General features: G+C 44.6%; 1 protein-coding gene across 1 annotated transcript in view; it reads left to right on the forward strand.

Annotated features, from left to right (window-relative positions):
- Positions 1-12,198: 12,198 nt before the first annotated feature.
- The window catches only part of SEPTIN12 (septin 12), a 102,730-nt gene continuing 91,511 nt past the window's right edge, over positions 12,199-23,417 (forward strand). Inside the window, exon 1 of the mRNA XM_066576720.1 lies at positions 12,199-12,395. Within this exon, the coding sequence (XP_066432817.1) occupies positions 12,341-12,395 (55 nt within the window). The 5' untranslated portion in view covers positions 12,199-12,340. The remainder of the gene's footprint in view (positions 12,396-23,417) is intronic.

Here is a 23,417-nt window from a genome sequence, read left to right on the forward strand (position 1 = left end):
GAGATTTTTTTTTTACGCAATGCTTCTCTGTGTGGAAAAAAGTCGCCAGCGTGTCTTGCGTCGTAGAATATTAGGGGTCTGCATGCCGTCCATCTGGATTCCATGGTGTTTTTAAGAACGTATGACGGAAAGATTTGCATTTCTTCCGTATTTTGGACCCACTCCTGGCTTTGGCTCACAAAACACTGGTGAAAAATATGCCCATTTAAAGGAGCCCTAAAAATCCGCCAGTGTGTCGGTGGCCTAAAGAGAATTGCAATAGGATGTTAAACACCGCCACCTAGTGGGCTGATGTGTCATTCCTCAGTGTGCTGAGGAGCTGATCCTCCTATTACCACTAGATGTCAGTATTTCCACTTGTTAATTCAGTCCTATCATCACCCTGATGTAGCCAAGTAGTATGGGGGCACACAGAGATGCCAGTACCATAGGCCTGGCAATAGTAATCCGCCCCCTCATGCAGTATTTCCCCCCCTTGTGTACAGTATATCAAAAAGTTGCTCTCTACCCTCTTCTCAGCCCCTCAGCACTGTTTTTATGGTGAAAAGCCCCTTTAAGAGTCGCATCACCACAGTCTTGAGGGAATTGACACTTTCTGACCAGTAATTTAGGCACAAGATTGTGTTTCACATTGAGGGGTAAGATCAGAATCAACAGGCGGCCATTATTCTTTTAAAGGCATCAGCTAAGGTCATGTGATCTTCCAACAGCGCACCCATCGCCTATACGTTGAGGACACCATACTGAAAGACCTTGGCTCAAAGTTGATAGGTTTATACCATTTTCTAACTATATTGTAATTTTGGAAACCATCAACAAGACTGCTAGCTGCTGCTGATGGATCTTCCACACTGGACAAACTCTTTGATGAGCAGTCCGTACGACGGGGTCCTTAAAGGGGTTTTCCAGGGAGACTACTACTGGTGATCTATCCTCAGGATGGGTCATCAATAGTTGATTGACTAGGGTTCATCACTCAGGACCCCGACCGATCAGCTGAGCGGGTGTAGTCCCCCAAAGTTAGTGGGGCCCCTCCATAATGTTATATGTCTGTCTCGTGCAATTGTCTTGTCAGTGTCTCAGTTGTGGAATGCATCAGAGTTATGTGTATTGCACCTCTGCAGCACTGAATGGGTTAATGTCTAGGTTATGTCTGGAAAATGTATCATGTTGTGTGCCATGTGACTATGTCTGATATAAGTGTTTGCAAGGATGCTATGCTAGGCAGTCTATGTTAGGTTAGTCTTGCAAGAGTTGGTAGTCTGTGCAAGTGAGAGGAGTCTGACGCACAAACTTCAGTGATCGGCCTGTATGTGGACAGAATGGAGGAAGCTGAGCGATTCCTGCTGCTTGGCCTGGTACCAGACTACCCAGGTTGTGCCAGTGCTACCACTAAGTACTGAGTGAGAAGGAAGGACCGCTGCCTGGCAAGAGGAAGGCACCAGAAGCATGAGTGTTGACCGGTAGAGAGTTGGAGAGAGATAGAGTCGCCGTGAGCGGGATCGCAAAGATAACTAGGACTGTGGATTGTCCGGAATACCCTGAGAATCCTCTCTGTCACACCTTCTTCTGTTGTAATTGTGCCAAACCGTTGTTGTAAAATGGGCTTTGCGTAAGTTACAGTAAACGGACATTACCGACTGTTCCCGCTTTCTCTAGAACTTTTCCATATGTGTGGACTACTTTATTCTACAGTCAAGATTCATCGCCGAGGACAGAATGGTGGCATCGCGAGTGATAAGGAAGACTACAGGTAACCTCCGGTTACTTTTCTCTGTGACCTCCCCCAGCACTAACTTGGTCAGGTTCCAAGCTACCCCCAGGGAAGGAAATGGAGCCCCATGACAAAGCCTTTATCTACCCAGCTATCTCCACGGCTGTGGGCCCGCACCTCGGACACTGCACGGGCGCATGCTGTCAGCGGCGAAATTACACAGAGGTCGGAGCGAAAGCAGTGAAAGTCTCCGCGCTGACCTCTGTGTAGTGCAGGCACAGCTTTCATCAAAATCAATGCGAGGCTTCTATTCTGCTCTGACCTTTTTTGCGCATGCAAGTTTACTGCGTGAACTCCCCCATGTCAGTAAGGACTTTCACTTACGGTTCTGGGTGTGAACACGATGCATTTTTGCTTTAAAAACGCTTTGCATCAATATAGTTGTGATTTTCACTCGCCTATAAAGCTTGTAAGGACTTTCAATAGTTTCAATACGCAGGTTCCGTAGCATTGAGCGGAGTCGCTCCTACTACCGCCGCAGCCAGGAGTATTCCTAATTCGAGGACTTGTGGTCTTCCCTCGCTGCGGTGTTGGTTGCTGTATAACCTCAGGCTCTCTGTACCAGGGCGATGATTAATGTCCTCATCAGGGTTGTTGGCGGGCTGCTCGGCCCCGGGAGCTGCTGTGTCTGCGGGGCAGGGAGTTCCTGGCAGATATTGATACGGTTGTAGCTTCTGTATCTTTGGCACAGGACGAGGCGCCGCATGAAGCCACTGCGGCCCCAAATCGACTCCTGCCGCCATCTTCACCGAGAAATAATAACCTGCAGCATGTGATTAATGTGCGGCAACACCCAGCCACACAGTGACATGTACACGGAGAGTCCGGGGTCCCGCATAGTTCAGCACCCGCGCTGCGAACACGCAATGAGATCAACCTGTTTATCATTTATTACAGCTCCTGGAGAGCGAACTAAATACAAGAGTCCGCGCAGCGGGAGGATAAATCACATTATATAAGACCTATCATTACCGCCATCACCAGAGAGACGCATGAATTATCACCCTGTGCTCCCCACCAGAGGAGATGATGGGAGTCCGTGTTCTCACATGAACTCTGCTGGAACTGCCAGAACACATTATACAAACTGTGAACTATCACTAATGGCATCCCAGGACTGCAATACCAGAAATACAGGCAGAGGGAGGGCGGGGGATATATATCATACATAGGGGCAGTAATTGTAGTTATATCATTGTACATAGGAGGGCAGTATTATAGTAGTTATATTCTTGTACATAGGAGGCAGTATTATAGTTGTTATATTCTAGTACATAGGGGGCAGTATTATAATAGTTCTATTCTTGTACATAGGGGCAGTATTATAGTAGTTATATTTTTGTACACAAGGGGCAGTATTATAGTAGTTATATTCTTGTACATAGGAGGCAGTATTATAGTAGTTATATTCTTGTACATAGGGGCAGTATTATAGTAGTTATATTCTTGTACATAGGGGGCTGTATTATAATAGTTATATTCTTGTACATAGGAGGCAGTATTATAGTAGTTATATTCATGTACATAGGGGGCAGTATTATAGTAGTTATATTCTTGTACATAGGGGGCAGTATTATAGTAGTTATATTCTTGTACATAGGAGGCAGTATTATAGTAGTTATATTCCTGTACATAGGGGGCAGTATTATAGTAGTTATATTCTTGTACATAGAGGGCAGTATTGTAGTAGTTATATTCTTGTACATAGGAGGCAGTATTATAGTAGTTATATTCTTGTACATAGGAGGCAGTATTATAGTAGTTATATTCTTGTACATAGAGGGCAGTATTATAGTAGTTATATTCTTGTACATAGGAGGCAGTATTATAGTAGTTATATTCTTGTACATAGAAGGGCAGTATTGTAGTAGTTATATTCTTGTACATAGGGAACAGTATTATAGTAGTTATATTCTTGTACATAGGGAGCAGTATTATAGTAGTTATATTCTTGTACATAGGGGGCAGTATTATAGTAGTTATATTCTTGTACATAGGGGGCAGTATTATAGTAGTTATATTCTTGTACATAGGGAGCAGTATTATAGTAGTTATATTCTTGTACATAGGAGCAGTATTATAGTAGTTATATTCTTGTACATAGGAGGCAGTATTATAGTAGTTATATTCTTGTACATAGGGGTAGTATTACAGTAGTTATATTCTTGTACATAGGAGGCAGTATTATAGTAGTTATATTCTTGTACATAGGGGTAGTATTACAGTAGTTATATTCTTGTACATAGGGGGCAGTATTATAGTAGTTATATTCTTGTACATAGGGGTAGTATTACAGTAGTTATATTCTTGTACATAGGAGGCAGTATTATAGTAGTTATATTCTTGTACATAGGGGGCAGTATTATAGTAGTTATATTCTTGTACATAGGGGGCAGTATTATAGTAGCTACATTGTTGTACATAGGGGGCAGTATTATAGTAGTTATATTCTTGTACATAAGGAGCAGTATTATAGTAGTTATATTCTTGTACATAGGGGCGGTATTATAGTAGTTATATTCTTGTACATAGGAGTAGTATTATAGTAGTTATATTCTTGTACATAGGCGGTAGTATTATAGTAGTTATATTCTTGTACATAGGGGGCAGTATTATAGTGGTTATATTCTTGTACATAGGGTGCGGTATTATAGTAGATATATTCTTGTACATAGGGGGCAGTATTATAGTAGCTACATTGTTGTACATAGGGGGCAGTATTATAGTAGTTATATTCTTGTACATAAGGAGCAGTATTATAGTAGTTATATTCTTGTACATAGGGGCGGTATTATAGTAGTTATATTCTTGTACATAGGAGTAGTATTATAGTAGTTATATTCTTGTACATAGGCGGTAGTATTATAGTAGTTATATTCTTGTACATAGGGGGCAGTATTATAGTAGTTATATTCTTGTACATAGGGGGCAGTATTATAGTAGTTATTCTTCTACATAGGGGGCAGTATTATAGTAGTTATATTCTTGTACATAGGGGGCAGTATTATAGTAGTTATATTCTTGTACATAGGGGGCAGTATTATAGTAGTTATATTCTTGTACATAGGAGGCAGTATTATAGTAGTTATATTCTTGTACATAGGGAGCAGTATTACAGTAGTTATATTCTTGTACATAGGGAGTAGTATTATAGTAGTTATATTCTTGTACATAGGGAGCAGTATTATAGTAGTTATATTCTTGTACATAGGAGCAGTATTATAGTAGTTATATTCTTGTACATAGGAGGCAGTATTATAGTAGTTATATTCTTGTACATAGGGGGCAGTATTATAGTAGTTATATTCTTGTACATAGGGGTAGTATTACAGTAGTTATATTCTTGTACATAGGAGGCAGTATTATAGTAGTTATATTCCTGTACATAGGAGGCAGTATTATAGTAGTTATATTCTTGTACATAGGAGGCAGTATTATAGTAGTTATATTCTTGTACATAGGAGGCAGTATTATAGTAGTTATATTCTTGTACATAGGGGGCAGTATTATAGTAGTTATATTCTTGTACATAGGGGGCAGTATTATAGTAGCTACATTCTTGTACATAGGGGGCAGTATTATAGTAGTTATATTCTTGTACATAAGGAGCAGTATTATAGTAGTTATATTCTTGTACATAGGGGCGGTATTATAGTAGTTATATTCTTGTACATAGGAGTAGTATTATAGTAGTTATATTCTTGTACATAGGCGGCAGTATTATAGTAGTTATATTCTTGTACATAGGGGGCAGTATTATAGTGGTTATATTCTTGTACATAGGGTGCGGTATTATAGTAGATATATTCTTGTACATAGGGGCAGTATTATAGTAGTTATATTCTTGTACATAGGAAGGCAGTATTATAGTAGTTATTCTTGTACATAGGGGGCAGTATTATAGTAGTTATATTCTTGTACATAGGGGGCAGTATTATAGTAGTTATATTCTTGTACATAGGGGGCAGTATTATAGTAGTTATATTCCTGTCCATAGGGGGGCAGTATTATAGTAGTTATATTATTATACATAAGGAGTAGCAGTATATGGTAGTATTTATGCTTTCATGGAATATTTGAGAAATAGAATTTTGGTTAAATCTGTATATGAAACTGGAGCCGCACAAAGTTACAACTTTGGATCATAGAACTCTTGCACTGTATCACAGGTTTATACAACACATATCTGTTATGTGACTATGGATATGTTACTTTCTAGCAGTGTTGTTTTGCACTACTAAATAGATTCCACTAGGTGTCAGTATGCAACCAGAATCTTTGTACACTACAGTAACAGATTTTGAGTTACTACAATTTACTATGCTGGATTTTAATTTCTCACAAACTAATCAAACACTGCTAATGTGTGGATTTTGAAGCAGAATTGAAAATAGCAAAATTCTACTGGAATTTTGCATCAAAACCCGAATTTAGTAGTGAAGGTTCTGCTGCTGAGTATTTTGGCAGAAGGGCATATTTTGCAAGACTGTTGTGGAATATTCCGTCCTATGTGAAATATTCCGTCCTACGTGAAAGCTCCCTATGATCCCTGCTTTGGAACATCTATCTAGAAGCCAATGTATCATATATGACTGATATCAGCTGCTCCTCTTATAATGTTCCTGCACTATTATAATCTCATGACTTTTGTGTTAGTGGCCCTTTAAGCAAGAACCCAACCTCTTGGAGTGGCTGAGCAGAGAATTAGCCTGATATAGTCTTATTACACGGCCAATTTGTAGAGCGGCCGCCCCTCCTGACTGTAATTATATCTGAACTCAGGACAGTGCGGCCGCAGACAAAGCTGGGATTGTGCGGAGCGGCACCTGTTCCCCGTACTGCCATCCACAATCATCTGTGCGCCGTATACACTGCGGGCACAGAAGCATGGGGGGACCAGGTGCTGCTGAGCCGACGTATCTAAGCCGCACATGTGTGATACCTCCCGATGAGCTTCTGTGTGTCATTAGCCTGTGTGATAATGTCTATTGGTTCATGTGTTTGTGGAAGCTGTACAGCCCATTATGTGTACGGGCTTCCACAGACGAATGTATGCGCAAATATGCGTGCCGCTACAGAGCATATTTGCGACGAACAAGTCAAAAGTCTTTTTTTTTTAGAGTTCAAAGTCCGCGCCAAAAAAAAAAGGAGAAAGATAGGGCAGGACCCATCTTTTCTCGCACGTATAAAAAATATGTGCGACAAAGAAAAGGGCAAGGCCTATCTTTTCTCTGGCGTAGAAATTGCGTGCAGGAAGCACGCTCGTGAGAACGAATCTATTGAAATCAATTGTTCGCTTCTTAGCGTTTGGCGAATGCGATTTTCACGCACACATAAAGCTACGCAAACGCGTTTATCCGTTTAAGAGCTTCCACACACTTGCATTTTTTTAGCGCTGCGATATCGCTGCGTTTTTTTCACGCGATTGTCAATGGGACTTTCTAATGTTAAAAACCCATCACACAAAAATCGTAAAGCTTCAACTTGCGATGCGTTTTTAACATTAGAAAGTCCCATTGACAATCGCGTTAAAACAACGCAGTGATATCACAGCATTACCCTTTGCAATCCAGTTTTGGATTCAGGGTTTCCTAGGGGACTTTCTCTTTCTGCCATTATACAATGGCACCATCTGCTGGCTAGAGCCAGTACTGCGGTATATGACATGCTGGAGAGGCCCCCAACAACAGAGCGGCCAGTAATATACAGTAAGAATACCCTGCCGGACGTCTTCCGACATCGGAGCTGTACAGCCTTCAATCAGAATGTCTTCAGACGTCAGACAGTGGATTGGAAAGGGTTAAAAAAAACAAGTGGGAAGGAGCCCTCATACTGTGCTGAGTCGTGTATCTAATCCTATCATGTTTGAGACTGACTACTTAGCTTCTGTATCTAAGCTTATTATGTTTGATCCTGTCTGCTGAGCTGCTGTATCTAAGCCCCTCAAGTGTGATACTGCCTACTTAGCTGCAATCTAAACCTAACATGTGTGATACTATCTGCTGAGCTACATATCTAAGCCCATCATGTGTGATACTGTCTGCTGAGCCACGTATCTAAGCCCATCATGTGTGATACTGCCTGCTGAGCCACATATATAAGCCCATCATGTGTGATACTGTCTGCTGAGCCACATATCTAAGCCCATCATGTGTGATACTGTCTGCTGAGCCACATATCTAAGCCCATCATGTGTGATACTATCCGCTGAACCACATATCTAAGCCCATCATGTGTGATACTGTCTGCTGAGCCACATATCTAAGCCCATCATGTGTGATACTGTCTGCTGAGCCACATATCTAAGCCATCATGTGTGATCCTGTCTGCTGAGCCACATATCTAAGCCCATCATGTGTGATCCTGTCTGCTGAGCCACATATCTAAGCCCATCATGTGTGATACTGTCTGCTGAGCCACATATCTAAGCCCATCATGTGTGATACTGTCTGCTGAGCCACATATCTAAGCCCATCATGTGTGATACTATCCGCTGAGCCACGTATCTAAGCCCATCATGTGTGATACTGTCTGCTGAGCCACGTATCTAAGCCCATCATGTGTGATACTGCCTGCTGATTTGCTGTATTTAAGCCTGCCACAGTTCACAGCATGCCGCGATTTGCCGGCCGCGGGCAGAGAATTGCAATGATTCTCCGCTCGTGGACACGGGGCCGGCGCTTTCCATAGTGTGCATTGCGTTCCCGGATTGTCGCCGTGGGGAACGCAATTCAAACCCGCCCGTGGACAGGCAGCCTTAGCGGTAGTGATTGTGGTGCGGGATTCAGGAGCGGCATATTCTGCAACGCTGCTGTGGAATATCCCATCCCCTGTGAGCAGTCCCTATCATGAGTAATGCTGCCCACTTAGTATCTAAGCCCATCATGTGTGCTACATTACCCATCATGCATTCTGTTGTAAATATCGCATGTCCCCTCCCTTTCCTGATTGTATATGTGACCCTGACCATGTATCCCAGACCTCATGTTTTCCCCTCCCTCCCCAGCATTAGCAGGCTGGTGCTAACAGATGCTGCTCTAGCGCCCCCTCCCAGACCCCCCAAGCCTCTCTCACACCTCTGTGCCAATGTCTGTCATCTCCCTGCCCCCATACAGGACACAGCTGGGGATATCATATGTCGTAACCCATGTTATATTATGACTCACTCCCTAGATCCCGGCAGCGGCTTGTGGTAGTCATCATGGCAAATGGGCCGAACCACCACTGCCAGCAGCGGCATGATGATGAGGATGGTCGGTGGTCAGCCCAGGGCTGCGGTGCGGGGTACCCTCATGTTTTAGGGGCCTCCTGTTTGTTACAATATATCAGTTTGCAGTCCATGGAGGATTGTCTAGGCTGGATACAACTGTAACAAACCCTCAGCTGTGGGAAGTATTAGATCAGGACAGGTTTTCAACCTCTGGGCTGAAACACTGGTACGTTACCGTATACACTTCATAGAAACTGCTCGCTCCTGCCGCCGTCGTTATGATCCGATGGGTGCCCACTCTAAGAATCATCTCTTGCCAGGCAGGTCTAAGGAGTACGGTGGCCGCTTACTAGTTGTGATGGCGTAGCGGGCAAGATCCACCAATAATCATCTCGTGGGCAGATTTAGTGATGCCATGTAGTGCCACCACCTGGAGGGTCACCCTACCCACGAGTGTGTCTATTCTCCTCACCTGCTCCGCGTGTGACCCGGCATCGCTCGCCCACATCGCTGACACTCGCCCGCAGACTGCACTCACATAATTAGCTCCTGGAACTGCAGATTAATTAGAAGCGGTGCGGACAATTATCTTCTTGTATGTTTCCTTTGATCTTTGTTTTATGACTTGTTCGCCAGAGCCAAGAACAGAACCTGACATTATCCTTAAATATACCCTACGCGGAAACATGAGCGAGGGCCCACCGCCGCACGTACCGTTACCTGACATTATAGTATTAGCGGCTCTTATAATACACAGGGGTATTATATACAGCAATATTAGATGTATCATTACTGAGCTGAGGCACAAACCAGAAACTGGGGAGGGACGACCCTACAGTGCAGTCAGAGTCCTGCCCAACCTCATGTGTGCCATTACGAACATCACCAAATGATACCCCCCATGGAGATGGGCAGGGATTGGCACTGGTAGGACTTTGGGCAGATTATGTCATATTGAGCATTTCTGTTAGTCCAATTCTCAGCACTGGAGATGTGTGATAACTTACAGGCAAGCGTAATATAGATGAGCATCCCAGCCTGAATACGGGTCGACTGACGTGAACTCCCAGCATCATTACGGACGAGTGTCCCGGCCGGACTGTGGATCTACTGGCCTGAACACTCAGCATCATTACGGACGAGAGTCCCAGTCCAACTATAGATCTACTAACCCGAACTCCCAGCATCATTACAGGCAAGTGTGCCGGCCGGACTGTGGACCTACTGACCTGAACTCACAGCATAATTATAGATAAGTGTGCCGGCCGGACTACGGATCTACTGGCCTGAACTCACAGCATCATTACGGACGAGAGTCCCAGTCCAACTATAGATCTACTAACCCAAATTCCCAGCATGATTCCAGGCAAGTGTCCCAGCCGGACTGTGGATCTAATGGTCTAAATTTCCAGCATCATTACAGACGAGTGTGCCGGCCGGAATGTGGATCTACTAACCCGAACTCCCAGCATCATTACAGGCAAGTGTGCCAGATGGCCGGATTGTGGATCTGCTGGCCTGAACTCACAGCATCATTACGGACGAGTGTCCCGGCCGGACCGTGGATCTACTAACCTGAATTCACAGCATCATTATAGATGTGTCCCAGTCCAACTGTGGATCTACTGGCCTGAACTCACAGCATGATTCCAGGCAAGTGTGCTGGCCGGACTACGGATCTACTGGCCTGAACACCCAGCATCATTACGGACGAGTGTCCCAGTCCAACTATAGATCTACTGGCCTGGCCTGAACTCCCAGTATCATTACAGGCAAGTGTGCCGACTGGACTGTGGATCTACTGACCCAAACTGATGGTATCATTACAGACGAGTGTTCTGGCCCAACCGCAGATCTACTGAGGTGAATACACAGTATCATTACGATCGAGTATCCCAGCCCTACTGTGGATCCACTAATCTGACCACACGCCATCATTATGGACGAGCGTCCGTACCAGATCGAAGATCTACTAAACTAAACTCAAAGCACCATTACAAACGAGTGTTCTGGCCCAACCACAGATCTACTGACCTATGGATGAGTGTCCCAGCCCAACTATAGATCTACTGACCTGAACCCACACTATCATTACGGATGAGTGTCCCAGCCTGACTGTGGATCTACTAACCTGACCTCAGACCATCATTACGGACGAGTGTCCCAACCTGACTGCAGATCTACTGACCACAGCACCATTATAGAGGAGTATCCCAGCCCCACCGTGGGTCTACTCATCCCAATACAGTATCATAGGGATCGATGATCTAGTGAGATCATGTCACTATCGTGTTTCCCCGAAAATAAGACAGTGTCTTATATTAATTTTTGTTCAAAAAGGTTTAACTTTTTTACATGTATAGCTGCCTGGACACTATTTAAATTGACTTTTTTAATTAACTGTTAGCAGGGCTTAATTTTGGAGTAGGGCTTATTTTAAAGCATCCTCAAAAAGCCTGAAAAATCATTTTGCATCCTCAAAAATTCTGGAAAATCATGCTATGTCTTATTTTCAGGGAAACAGGGTAGACCCAAGATCAGGATGGGACACATGTCTGTAATACGAGCACAAATGTGTCCGTACTACACTCATGTGACAGCGGCCATAACGGAGCAAAACGACAGTATCTACCTGTCTCAAAGTCAGCCTCTCCCCAGCCTAAAATGTCTGATAGCAGGGAGAACTAGCTTGTGTCTTACAGTAAGCTTCTACCAAGTCTGAAAACAGCTGATAACAGAGAACAGTGGATTGAAGGCTGGATGTTGCAAGCTCTGAGAACTATTACTGTAGGTATGGACAGGTTTTCAGCCTTTGCATGCAAACCATAATATTCACAGACAGCAAGCAGAGGTATTGAAAGTGGTGAGGAACTGAAACACAAAGTCTTTCAGAAAGCAGACTGTACTTTATCTGGGGGTCAATCTGGAGGCATTTCTGAAATACATTAGACTGCTCTGGCTCCAGGGAGCTTGCAATCAGCAGGGGGAGAACAGTAACTTCTTGCATTTACATTGTCCAGCAGCAGAAGAGTTAAACAAGAGAGTCCCAGGATTTGGCTTACCCCCTTCGCTCCCCCCTCTCAACTTCCAGATGTGCTGATCAAATAAGTTGCAGGGAGAGGATGGGGATTCCTACAAGGTATGGGGGGGGGGGGGTGTAACTGATCCTCATCCTCTGTAGGAGGGGTCTGCTGGCTCTACCTCCCTCCGCTCCTGGGTCCTCGCCTCAGTGCAGCCGTATTATCGGGGGGGATCAGACCAGCACCCTCACATCTGGACCGGCACATGTCGGTCGTCGCCTCGGCCAGTCCAATCTCACCGTAGAGGGGGTTTCTTCCCATCTGCAGCGCACGAGGATGTCTCACTTATCGGTCAACGACCACTTGGAGGGGATCCTCTCCGACTTTGAAGGTGAGGATTAGTAGGCGATGATCGGGGGGCTGCCGTGTGTTCACGTAGATGTAGCAGAGTTTAGTTTGTCATTTAACTCTTTAAGGTGCATATTAAGTTGACCACGAGGTGAAGCCGATGACTGAACCCTGATGACAAATCCAGCTCTGCTACATCTGAGCTTTGTTTTAGTTCATTCCGGAAAATGTAGCACAGATGCATCTGACAAACCCCAGGGATGTAGAATGAGACAGACTGAGCTGATGACAAGCTCAGCTCTGCTTCATCTAATAAACCTAACTCTGCTACACTGCTTTGATAGATTTGGGAAAACTTTGTTCTGTTGCATCCTAGATATTTAGGTTTTTTTTTTGCATCTGACAAACCTAGCTCTGCTGTATCTAATAAATTCAACTCAGTTGCGTCTTACCAACTGAGCTCTGCTGCGTTGAACAAATGTGGAATCCGTCAAACTGAGCTCTGCTACATCTGCCCAACTTAGTTTTGCTGTGTCTGACAAACGTAGCCCGGCTCTATATGACGATTTTAGAAGTGACCAACCTAGCTCTGCTGTATGTGACAAGATGAGCTCTGCTACATGTTACAAACTGATGTCTGCTTCACCTGACAAACCCAGCTCTGCTACACCGCTATACATTATTATAAAGTGCTGTCATGTTGGTCTCTCCCCCCCAATCACCCTATAAATAGGGTTTCCCCAACTGTCTCAGTTCCACATCCAGGTCTTCTTAGGATTTGTTGCCTGTTGCTGCTGCCAAGCTGCAGGGCATGCTGAGACTTGTAGTCCCACAGATTGATGTATAATGGGGGTGCTGTAACTCCCAGAAGATCTGATGCATTTCAGTTTATAGTTAGGGTTAAATAGACTTTTCTGGCCCCTCTGGGATCTGTGGGGCCCCACATAAAAGTATCTTGGAGGAAAACCCCCTTTAATCAGCATCTGCTTGTATCGCCTCTTGTTAACCCCTCGTCAGCTGCACCGTCCTGCTTTATCTTTCACCTACTCTTAATAGATTTGCGCCAGCGGCGTTCCGCCATCAGGATGCTGGTCGATTAGGAATAATAACGGAAACGATGAGAGTGATAATCCTCATAGAGACCCCAGAATGAAGTCTACGGCTGAGATCTGTGGCTAGTGAAAGCACTTAAAACTACAACTCCCAGCATGCTCTGAGAGCAGTGTGTACGGACCCTTGGATGACAGAGCCAAAGTGTGCCCAATTATAATGGGCCCCCCATGCCCCCTGCTCCCTGGCATCTGCCCAGGATCGCCTGCAGCTGGCGCCAGCTCCGCCTGACATCCTGCAATAAATATGTGATTTAATTGTGTTTAACCCCTCGCGTGCTGACATGTGGCAGGTGACACGGGGACAATAGGTGCGTCTCCGCTGTTCTATCAGCATCCTAAGCGGGTGCTATATTCTGCAAAGTTTTACATCTCTAATAAATTTGGTGTTTTAATTCTTCTGTTTTCAAGATCTCTGCTTGCTGTATGTGAATGGAGACTGTCAAAGAATAAAAACCGATCTTGGTCTAGTCATGCACACACAGCTGAGGATCTGTTACAGTGTATCCAACGTAGAGTGGATACACAAACTCCTGACTAGGGCTTGCCTATATCTACGCTGATACATTGTAACAAGCTGAGCAGCTGTGTGAGCAGGATTAGGTTAAGATGGGATTCCATTCACTGACAGCAAGACAAAGCTAATAGTGAAGCAGAGCCAGAAGAGGGGGTTAAAAAAAAACCCATGATCTGTATAAAAAAAATCTTTCTGTAATTTCCATGAGCAAACAGGCGGTCACGTTAGGAGGAATCGGCTGCCCATGGAAAAACGTAGCGCTCACGATCAGGTGATCTGCGTACGTTACGAGTCTGATACCATACGTCCCCTCAGCGGGATTAGAGGAGGTGACACTTCATGACTAGGCTCATTTGCCATTCAGTCAAAAAGTGGCATCCCTTGTGCCATTTGCCGCCCCTCAGGGGCAGTTCTAGCATTTTCACCACTTAATGCAGAATTTGAGATTGCCTTCTCTCCTCCCCCTTAAAGGGACAGTTCCCTTATTGGGGTTATAAATTAATGCTCCTTTCCTAATGCCTATATAATAATACCCGCATAGCGCCATATGAAAATACCCAATGCCAGCAGGGATGCAGCAGTCTGATCACTGACCCTGCACCTGGCGCCATCTAGTGGATGGGCATGGCAATGTGGAATCACAAGCGAAGCCATCATGTGACATTGTGTGGAGAACACAACATAATTTACACAAGTCAGGTTCATTTCAATGTTGCGGTGTTTAGATTTGAATTGTTACATTGTTACATTTCCTTTTTATTTGGGGGGGTCCATAGAGGAAAACCGCAAGGGAAAACCGTAAAACAAAAATTGAAAGTACCTCCCATCCCTCAGGGGGCCTTTTGACATGAAGAACACCCCGCCATGTATGTGCTCTGTTGTGTCCCAACACGCCGCCAAAGTGTGTGCAGAGAGAAGGGATTTCATCTGTTGTTACTGTTTGCCTAAGTTTGCACACCCTTCCCCCTCCCCCGGCTCTTTGATAAGTATAAGGGTTGGAACATTTTAGGGACAAATGACAGCTACTACTCGGAGGTTTCACCAGGGAGACGCCATTTGTAAATACTAACATAAAAACTACCAAGCCTTGCCCCTGCCCTGGTCACCCTTGTGCCAGTCATCAAGCAAGCGGGTGATACAGCTCTTTCCCCAGCCATATGGGGATTACTCTTGGTGCCTGTCTTCTGGGGAATGTCAGGCAGTGAGGGGTGCAGGATGAGGGGCATTATAGTTTCAGAATGCTTGTCAGAGTTGTGTGTTTGGGGAAGGGTCCTGAATCTACATCAGTAAGAATGAACAGCAATGGCGCTGTATTCTGCAAGCATCAACATAGAACCCCGTCCATAGTTTATCCTGTGCTATGACTGTCCAAAATAAGACTGCCATACAGTGCTCAAATTATAATACCATGCAGTTTCCAATAAACCGCTCCAGAATGTGGTGTATCACAGTACCAGCCAATGTACCGTATAATCTAATACTGCCATAGTGCACAAATAATAGTTCTATAAAGTGCTCAAACACTGCTGCCACAGTGTACCCAAATAATACTCCCATATAGTGCTGAAATAATACAAAAACACCTCTAACTGTGTCATACATTGGTGTATCACAGTTCCAGCCGATATATAAGCTATTACTGCCATATTGCTCATACCATGCCTGCTATGGTGCACAAATAATAGTTCTATACAGTGGCCAAATAATACTTCCATAGGGCTCAAATACTAACCCCATAGTTTCCGACTAGCATACATTGCTGTATCATAGCGGCATTCAATACATATCTAACACTACTATCCGCCATAGTGCCCAAATCATGTCTGCCATTGTGCACAAATAATACTTCTATACAGTGCCAAAGTAATACTTCCATAGAGTGCACAAATATACAGTGCCTAAATAATAACATCATCTAGTCTCAACCTAACTGTCATACATTGCTATATCACAGTAGCATCATTTAATGTATATTCTAAAACATACTGCCCATACAATGTCTACCGTGGTGCACAAATGATACTGCCACACAGTACGCATGTAATAGCACCATCTAATAGTTCCCAACTAATAGTGCGTTGCATTGATGTATCACAGTAGCAGCCACTATAATGTAACACTATCAGCCATAGTGCCCATATAATCCCGCCATAGTGCACAAATAATAGTTTTCAAAAGTGCTAAAATACCGTTGCCACAGTGTATTCAAATAAAACCGCCATTCAGTGCTCAAAAAATAACACCATACAGTTTCCAATTAAGGCTGGGTTCACACGAGCGGATTTATATTGTGGACTTTGCGATTGCTGTCCACGGTAAAACAGGGGTAATGAAACGCATACTTTTTTGCTTTTTCCTTCACACTCGCGGATATAAATTGTGTATTCTGCGAGAGGAAGAAAAATCGCAGCATGTTCTATTTTGCCGCGGAATCTGCGCGGACAGCCTCCATTGCTGTCAAGGAAGGCATCTGACCCGTATGGGCTGCGGGTATCCGCATCGTCGCTAAGCAACGGCGCAGGAAATACAAAGAAACAAAAAAAAACTGTACTACGCATGACCGCCTGTGAGTCTCCATGGTCATCCGCAGTACAGTTGTAGAAGGTACGCAGGGTCTCCCGCATGCAGAATCAGACCCGCCCGGCCTAACAGCGCCATACATCTGCAGTAGCAGCCAATGTATACCGTAGTACTGCATTTGGGGTCCCCCCTTTGACTTCTTTGGGGACCTTTGGTGCACAAATACGCAGAAAAATAGAGAATGCTTTTCTATTTCTCTAATTACTCAACCTTAAGCCGGCTTCAAACCGGCGTGTTTGCACGTGTAAGATTTGCGCACCCAATACGCAGAGAATAGAACCCATTGATTTCAATAGGTTTGTTCACATCTCCATTATTTGTGTGCGAATTTCAGTTGCGCAAAACAAAAATCGTGCACCAAAGGGCCTCATGGAAGTCAATGAGACGTGCGCAAATGCACAAGGAGATGCGTGAAACTCTGCATTACTGCGCAGCAAAAAGAAGACATCTGGAACTCATCAGCCATCTCGATCGGGGGGTGCTGATAGCGGGAGGCCTTTGGAGGAGGTGATGTGGAGCACCGCACAGTACCAATTCAGCCACATAACCGCAGCTGATTTCTGGTCACAATCCGCACCAATGGTACAGATTTCAACTGTTTTTGGATGCAGGAATGCTGCGGAATTTGCAGTTGAAACTTCTGCTGTGGATATTTTGCAGCATTTCCGCCACGTGTAAACATAGCGTAAGTCAGCTTGACTTATGCTGCCACATGCAGAGTGGCCTCAGTAGTAATAGCTACTCCCTCCCCAGTAGTCTCAGTAGTAATAGTGACCCCCCCCCCCCCCAGTGGCCTCAGTAGTAATAGTGAACCCCCCCCTCACAGTGGCCTCAGTAGTAATAGTGACCTCCCTCAGTAGCCTCAGTAGTAATAGTGCCCCCCCCCCACACAGTGGCCTCAGTAGTAATAGTGACCCCCCCCCCCCCCACAGTGGCCTCAGTAGTAATAGTGACCTCCCCCAGTAGCCTCAGTAGTAATAGAGATCCCCCAGTGGCCTCAGTAGTAATAGTGACCCCCCCCCACAGTGGCCTCAATAGTAATAGTGCCCCCCCCCTCACAGTGGCCTCAGTAGTAATAGTGACCTCCCCCAGTAGCCTCAGTAGTAATAGAGATCCCCCAGTGGCCTCAGTAGTAATAGTGACCCCCCCCCCACAGTGGCCTCAATAGTAATAGTGACCCCCCCCCCCCACAGTGGCCTCAGTAGTAATAGTGACCCCCCCCCCCCCACAGTGGCCTCAGTAGTAATAGTGACCCCCCCTCCCCCACAGTGGCCTCAGTAGTAATAGTGACCTCCCCCAGTAGCCTAAGTAGTAATTGTGTCCCCCACAGTGGCCTCAGTAGTAATAGTGACCCCCACAGTAGCCTCAATAGTAATAGTGACCCCCACAGTAGCCCCAAAAGTAATAGTGACTCCGCACAGTGACTCCAGCAGTAAGTATCCACCACAATAGTCGCAGTAGTAATAGTGAACCCCACAGTAGCCTCAGTAGTAATAGTGACCAACACACTAGCTTCAGTAGTAATAGTGACCCGCACAGTGGCCTCAGTAGTAATAGTGACCAACACACTAGCTTCAGTAGTAATAGTGACCCCAATAGTAAGTGTCCCCCATAGTGGCCTCAGTAGTAATAGTGAACCCCACAGTAGCCTCATTAGTAATAGTGACCCTCACAGTAGCCTCAGTAGTAATAGTGACCCCCATAGTGGCCCTAGTAGTAATAGTGACCCCCACAGTGACTTCAGTAGTAAGTGTCCCCCATAGTGGTCGTAGTAGTAATAGTGATCCCCACAGTAGCCTTAGTAGTAATAGTGACCCCCACGGTGACCCCAGTAGTAAGGGCCCCTCATAGTGGCCTCAGTAGTAATAGTGACCAACACACTAGCTTCAGTAGTAATAGTGACCCGCACAGTGGCGTCAGTAGTAATAGTGACCAACACACTAGCTTCAGTAGTAATAGTGACCCCAATAGTAAGTGTCCCCCATAGTGGCCTCAGTAGTAATAGTGAACCCCACAGTAGCCTCATTAGTAATAGTGACCCTCACAGTAGCCTCAGTAGTAATAGTGACCCCCATAGTGGCCCTAGTAGTAATAGTGACCCCCACAGTGACTTCAGTAGTAAGTGTCCCCCATAGTGGTCGTAGTAGTAATAGTGATCCCCACAGTAGCCTTAGTAGTAATAGTGACCCCCACGGTGACCCCAGTAGTAAGGGCCCCTCATAGTGGCCTCAGTAGTAATAGTGACCCCCATAGTGGCCTCAGTAGTAATAGTGACCCCCACAGTGGCCTCAGTAGTAATAGTGATCCTCACAGTAGCCTCAGTAGTAATAGTGACCCCCATAGTGGCCCTAGTAGTAATAGTGACCCCCACAGTGACTTCAGTAGTAAGTGTCCCCCATAGTGGTCGTAGTAGTAATAGTGATCCCCACAGTAGCCTTAGTAGTAATAGTGACCCCCACGGTGACCCCAGTAGTAAGGGCCCCTCATAGTGGCCTCAGTAGTAATAGTGACCCCCATAGTGGCCTCAGTAGTAATAGTGACCCCCACAGTGGCCTCAGTAGTAATAGTGATCCTCACTGTTGCCTCAGTAGTAATAGTGACCCCCATAGTGACCCTAGTAGTAATAGTGACCCCCACAGTGACTTCAGTAGTAAGTGTCCCCCATAGTGGTCGTAGTAGTAATAGTGATCCCCACAGTAGCCTTAGTAGTAATAGTGACCCCCACGGTGACCCCAGTAGTAAGGGCCCCTCATAGTGGCCTCAGTAGTAATAGTGACCCCCATAGTGGCCTCAGTAGTAATAGTGACCCCCACAGTGGCCTCAGTAGTAATAGTGATCCTCACTGTTGCCTCAGTAGTAATAGTGATGCTCACAGTAGCCTCAGTAGTAATAGTGACCCCCACAGTGACTTCAGTAGTAAGTGTCCCCCATAGTGGTCGTAGTAGTTATAGTGATCCCCACAGTAGCCTTAGTAGTAATAATGACCCCCCACAGTGGCCTCAGTGTAATACTATTACTACTGGGGTTGATAAAGGGGACACTATAAAAACAGTAACCCCCCACAGTAGCCCCAGTACTAATAGAACACCCTCTGAAATCCACATACTTACCCTCCTTCTAGTCTTCAGAGCGCCGTGGCTGTCCCACTGGGGACCCGGCAGAAACCGGGACACAGGGTCCCAAAGCGAGACTCTCCCGCCTAAATCAGGATGTCTGGTCACCTTAATATAATACAAACAGCCTTACAAGTGCACATACAAAAGAACTGTATCTACAGGGTGGCCATGGCTGAGTAGGCCGACACCACACTCTTATGAGAGCTGTCTAACAGAAAAATCTTTGTTGCCCCTAAGCAACCAATCACAGCGCAGCTTTCATTTTACCTTAGCAGTGTAAAAAATAGCCACCAATCACAGCGCAGCTTTTATTTTACCTCAGCAATATAAGAAGTAGCAACCAATCACAGCGCAGCTTTTATTGAACCTCAGCAATATAAGAAATAGCAACCAATCACAGCGCAGCTTTCATTTTACCTCAGCAATATAAGAAGTAGCAACCAATCACAGCGCAGCTTTTATTGAACCTCAGCAATATAAGAAATAGCAACCAATCACAGCGCAGCTTTCATTTTACCTCAGCAATATAATAAATAGCAACCAATCACAGCGCAGCTTTTATTGTACCTCAGCAGTGTAAGAAATAGCAACCAATCACAGCGCAGCTTTTACTTTACCTCAGCAGTATAAGAAATAGCAACCAATTACAGTGCAGCTTTCATTTTACTTCAGCAGTATATAAGAAATAGCAACCAATCACAGCGCAGCTTTTATTTTACCTCAACAGTATAAGAAATAGCAACCAATCACAGCGCAGCGTTCATTTTACTTCAGCAGTATAAGAAATGAAAGCTGCACTGTGATTGGTTGCTATGGGCAACAGACAGATTTCCTTTTAGACCGCTCTCATAAGAGTGTGGTGCGGCCTACTTTTTTGTGGCCCACCTTGTAATAATGGCAAACACATCAGTAACCATATAAAGTGCCCGCCCTGGCACCCATCTACTATTAGCTATGGTGCCAATATAACAATGATTAGCATAGCTGCCATAATATTTACACAATGCCTGTCCCAGAGCCTGCATACTGCCATTTGTGTCAATGCCCAAGTGACACTGGCAGCCTGGCATGATGTAGCTGACAACCCATTCATGAATCCTGGAAAGATGGGTGAATCTTTTCTTCCGAGCGGGCAGGTACTCGCTAAGGGCAATGCTCGATCGAGTAATTGTCCTTAGCGAGTATGCTCGCTCATCTCTATTATATACGTTTACATCCAATCTACGATATTATAGGGTGGGCTCCTCTAGACCAGCACATGATCAGGAGTCCATCTGATTTAAGACGTGCAGACGCTCCCATACTGGTAATAACGCCATCTAGGTGCCAGGGTAGGGCTCCACCAGAGGCGTAACATGTATAATCTGTACCAGGACCCCCACCTACCATGTGCCACACTGGTGTCTGATGTGGCAGAGAGGCCTTTGGCACTCTCATACCCCAGGGCCCGGGGGCAACTACCCTCTGCTTCCGCACTTGTGCCTCAGCCTGTATTTTCTCCTATGGTAATATTGTATAGCGTCTATAATCTCCTCGCCCGTACAGGGAATAATCCAGACCCTTTTTCTTGTGTTCTCCTATGCGGGAGGATAAGGATCTGACACTTTCTCCCCGTAGGGACAGGATTTCAAATCATTCATTTTAGCAGAGGGCAAAGATGAAAGGTGGCGATCTTTGCCAGGGGCGCGGTGCGGACAAAAGCGTGGGAGCCTTTTCATCCTGGCCGGACAATACGTGGCTTGTGTTTGATGTAGCAAGGAATACAATGTACCGCAGTACTTTAATACATCAAATATCTCTTTTCTTTCTCTCTTCTGTTTACGGAACTTCCCGTTTCCACCTTTCAGATCCGTCGTTAATGATTTAATTCAGGGGGAGGCAAAAAAAAAAAAGATCAACTTGGATGAAATAAAGGTGGTAAATAAAGAATGAGAATTTGTAAGAATATTCTAAAATCCAAAAGGCTACTTAAAGGGGATGTGGCATTTCTTATGAAAGCTGTAAATTAATATACTATATTGTATATTTTTCCATATTACCATAAGCGAGGGAAATATTTCTAAGGAATGGCTTACGTAAATCCCGCCTAAATGTGAATTTAATTTGGTGACGTGCACTACCACTTTTCACCATTATCATAGCAAATAATCCCATAGACACCAATGCAACAGCGCCACCATTTCAGATTTTTTGGGGAAAATATTGAAGATTGATTCATATTTACTAAGACTGGTGTATCTTGTAGTCTCAGTAAAAAAGATTGTGTGACTTGTGCGCCATTTATTACGAGGCTCAGGATTCTTAATAAATTTGGCGCGTTTGGAACTAGCAGTCGGAAAGTCAAATTTGCACCAATTCTTTCCACCACAATGTGTACAATTTCTTGTTCAGGCTTCATAGTTTTGACTAAAATTACATGTTTTTGTAAACCATGCATATTTTTCTCATCATATTTAAATTTTGGCAAGTGACGATGAAAGTCACAAATTTTAGAGCTAATTTTTCATCATTTGTTACATTTGTGTTTTTTTTTTTTTGCACACTTTTCTTTAAAAACTGGCCTGAACTGAATGGGAATTGCCGTAATAGTATTTAAAGCGGCAGGCTCCAGTATTTTTCAATGGGATTGCGGGAGAGGTGTGCGCAGGGAAATAGCTTCCCCCTGATTGGTCTTGTCATACTTGTGATATGGGGTCATTTGTCTTCTGGGGATATCGACACATCTACGCGGATGTCATTCTCCAGGGGAAACAGTTTAATCGTTCTAATCGTTTTGTCTCCCCCGTTTCTCGGCTATAAGCAGTTAAAATTTGTCATTTTTCACATTATTCAATTTCCTTTACAGTTTGTTGAAGCTGCTCTCTTCTTTCTGGCCGCCGGCAAAACCTGTCAGCACCGAGAACAGAGAGAACGAATTAAACATAAAGCAGATCTTGTCTGTGAGGGGAGCGCTGCGGGCAGTGAGCGGTTAAACCCGTGCCCCTCCAGCTGTCACTCAAACCTCTGGCTGTATACATACTGTATATTATATACTTGTCTGCTATGTAGGATAGATCCCTGCCTTCATCTGATAATCTTCAGCGTCCCTTCATTCTCTGTATACCTGACCCTTGTCTCTCTGTATACCTGTCTACAATATCTACTCTTCTCTGTATACCTTCCTACAATATCTGCTCTTCTCTGTATACCTGCCTACAATATCTGCTCTTCTCTGTATACCTGGCCATGATCCTTGTCCTTCTCTGTATACGTCTACAATATCTGCTCTTCTCTGTATACCTGCCTACAATATCTGCTCTTCTCTGTATACCTGGCCATGATCCTTGTCCTTCTCTGTATACCTGTCTACAATATCTGCTCTTCTCTGTATAGCTGTCTACAATATCTGCTCTTCTCTGTATACCTTCCTACAATATCTGCTCTTCTCTGTATACCTGCCTACAATATCTGCTCTTCTCTGTATACCTGGCCATGATCCTTGTCCTTCTCTGTATACGTCTACAATATCTGCTCTTCTCTGTATACCTGCCTACAATATCTGCTCTTCTCTGTATACCTGGCCATGATCCTTGTCCTTCTCTGTATACCTGTCTACAATATCTGCTCTTCTCTATATACCTGTCTATAATATCTGCTCTTCTCTATATACCTGTCAACAATATCTGCTCTTCTCTGTATACCTGCCTACAATATCTGCTCTTCTCTGTATACCTGACCATGATCCTTGCCTCTCTCTATACCTG

The sequence above is a fragment of the Eleutherodactylus coqui genome, chromosome 8, assembly GCF_035609145.1.
Source record: "Eleutherodactylus coqui strain aEleCoq1 chromosome 8, aEleCoq1.hap1, whole genome shotgun sequence".
In the NCBI taxonomy this organism is placed as follows: domain Eukaryota; kingdom Metazoa; phylum Chordata; class Amphibia; order Anura; family Eleutherodactylidae; genus Eleutherodactylus; species Eleutherodactylus coqui.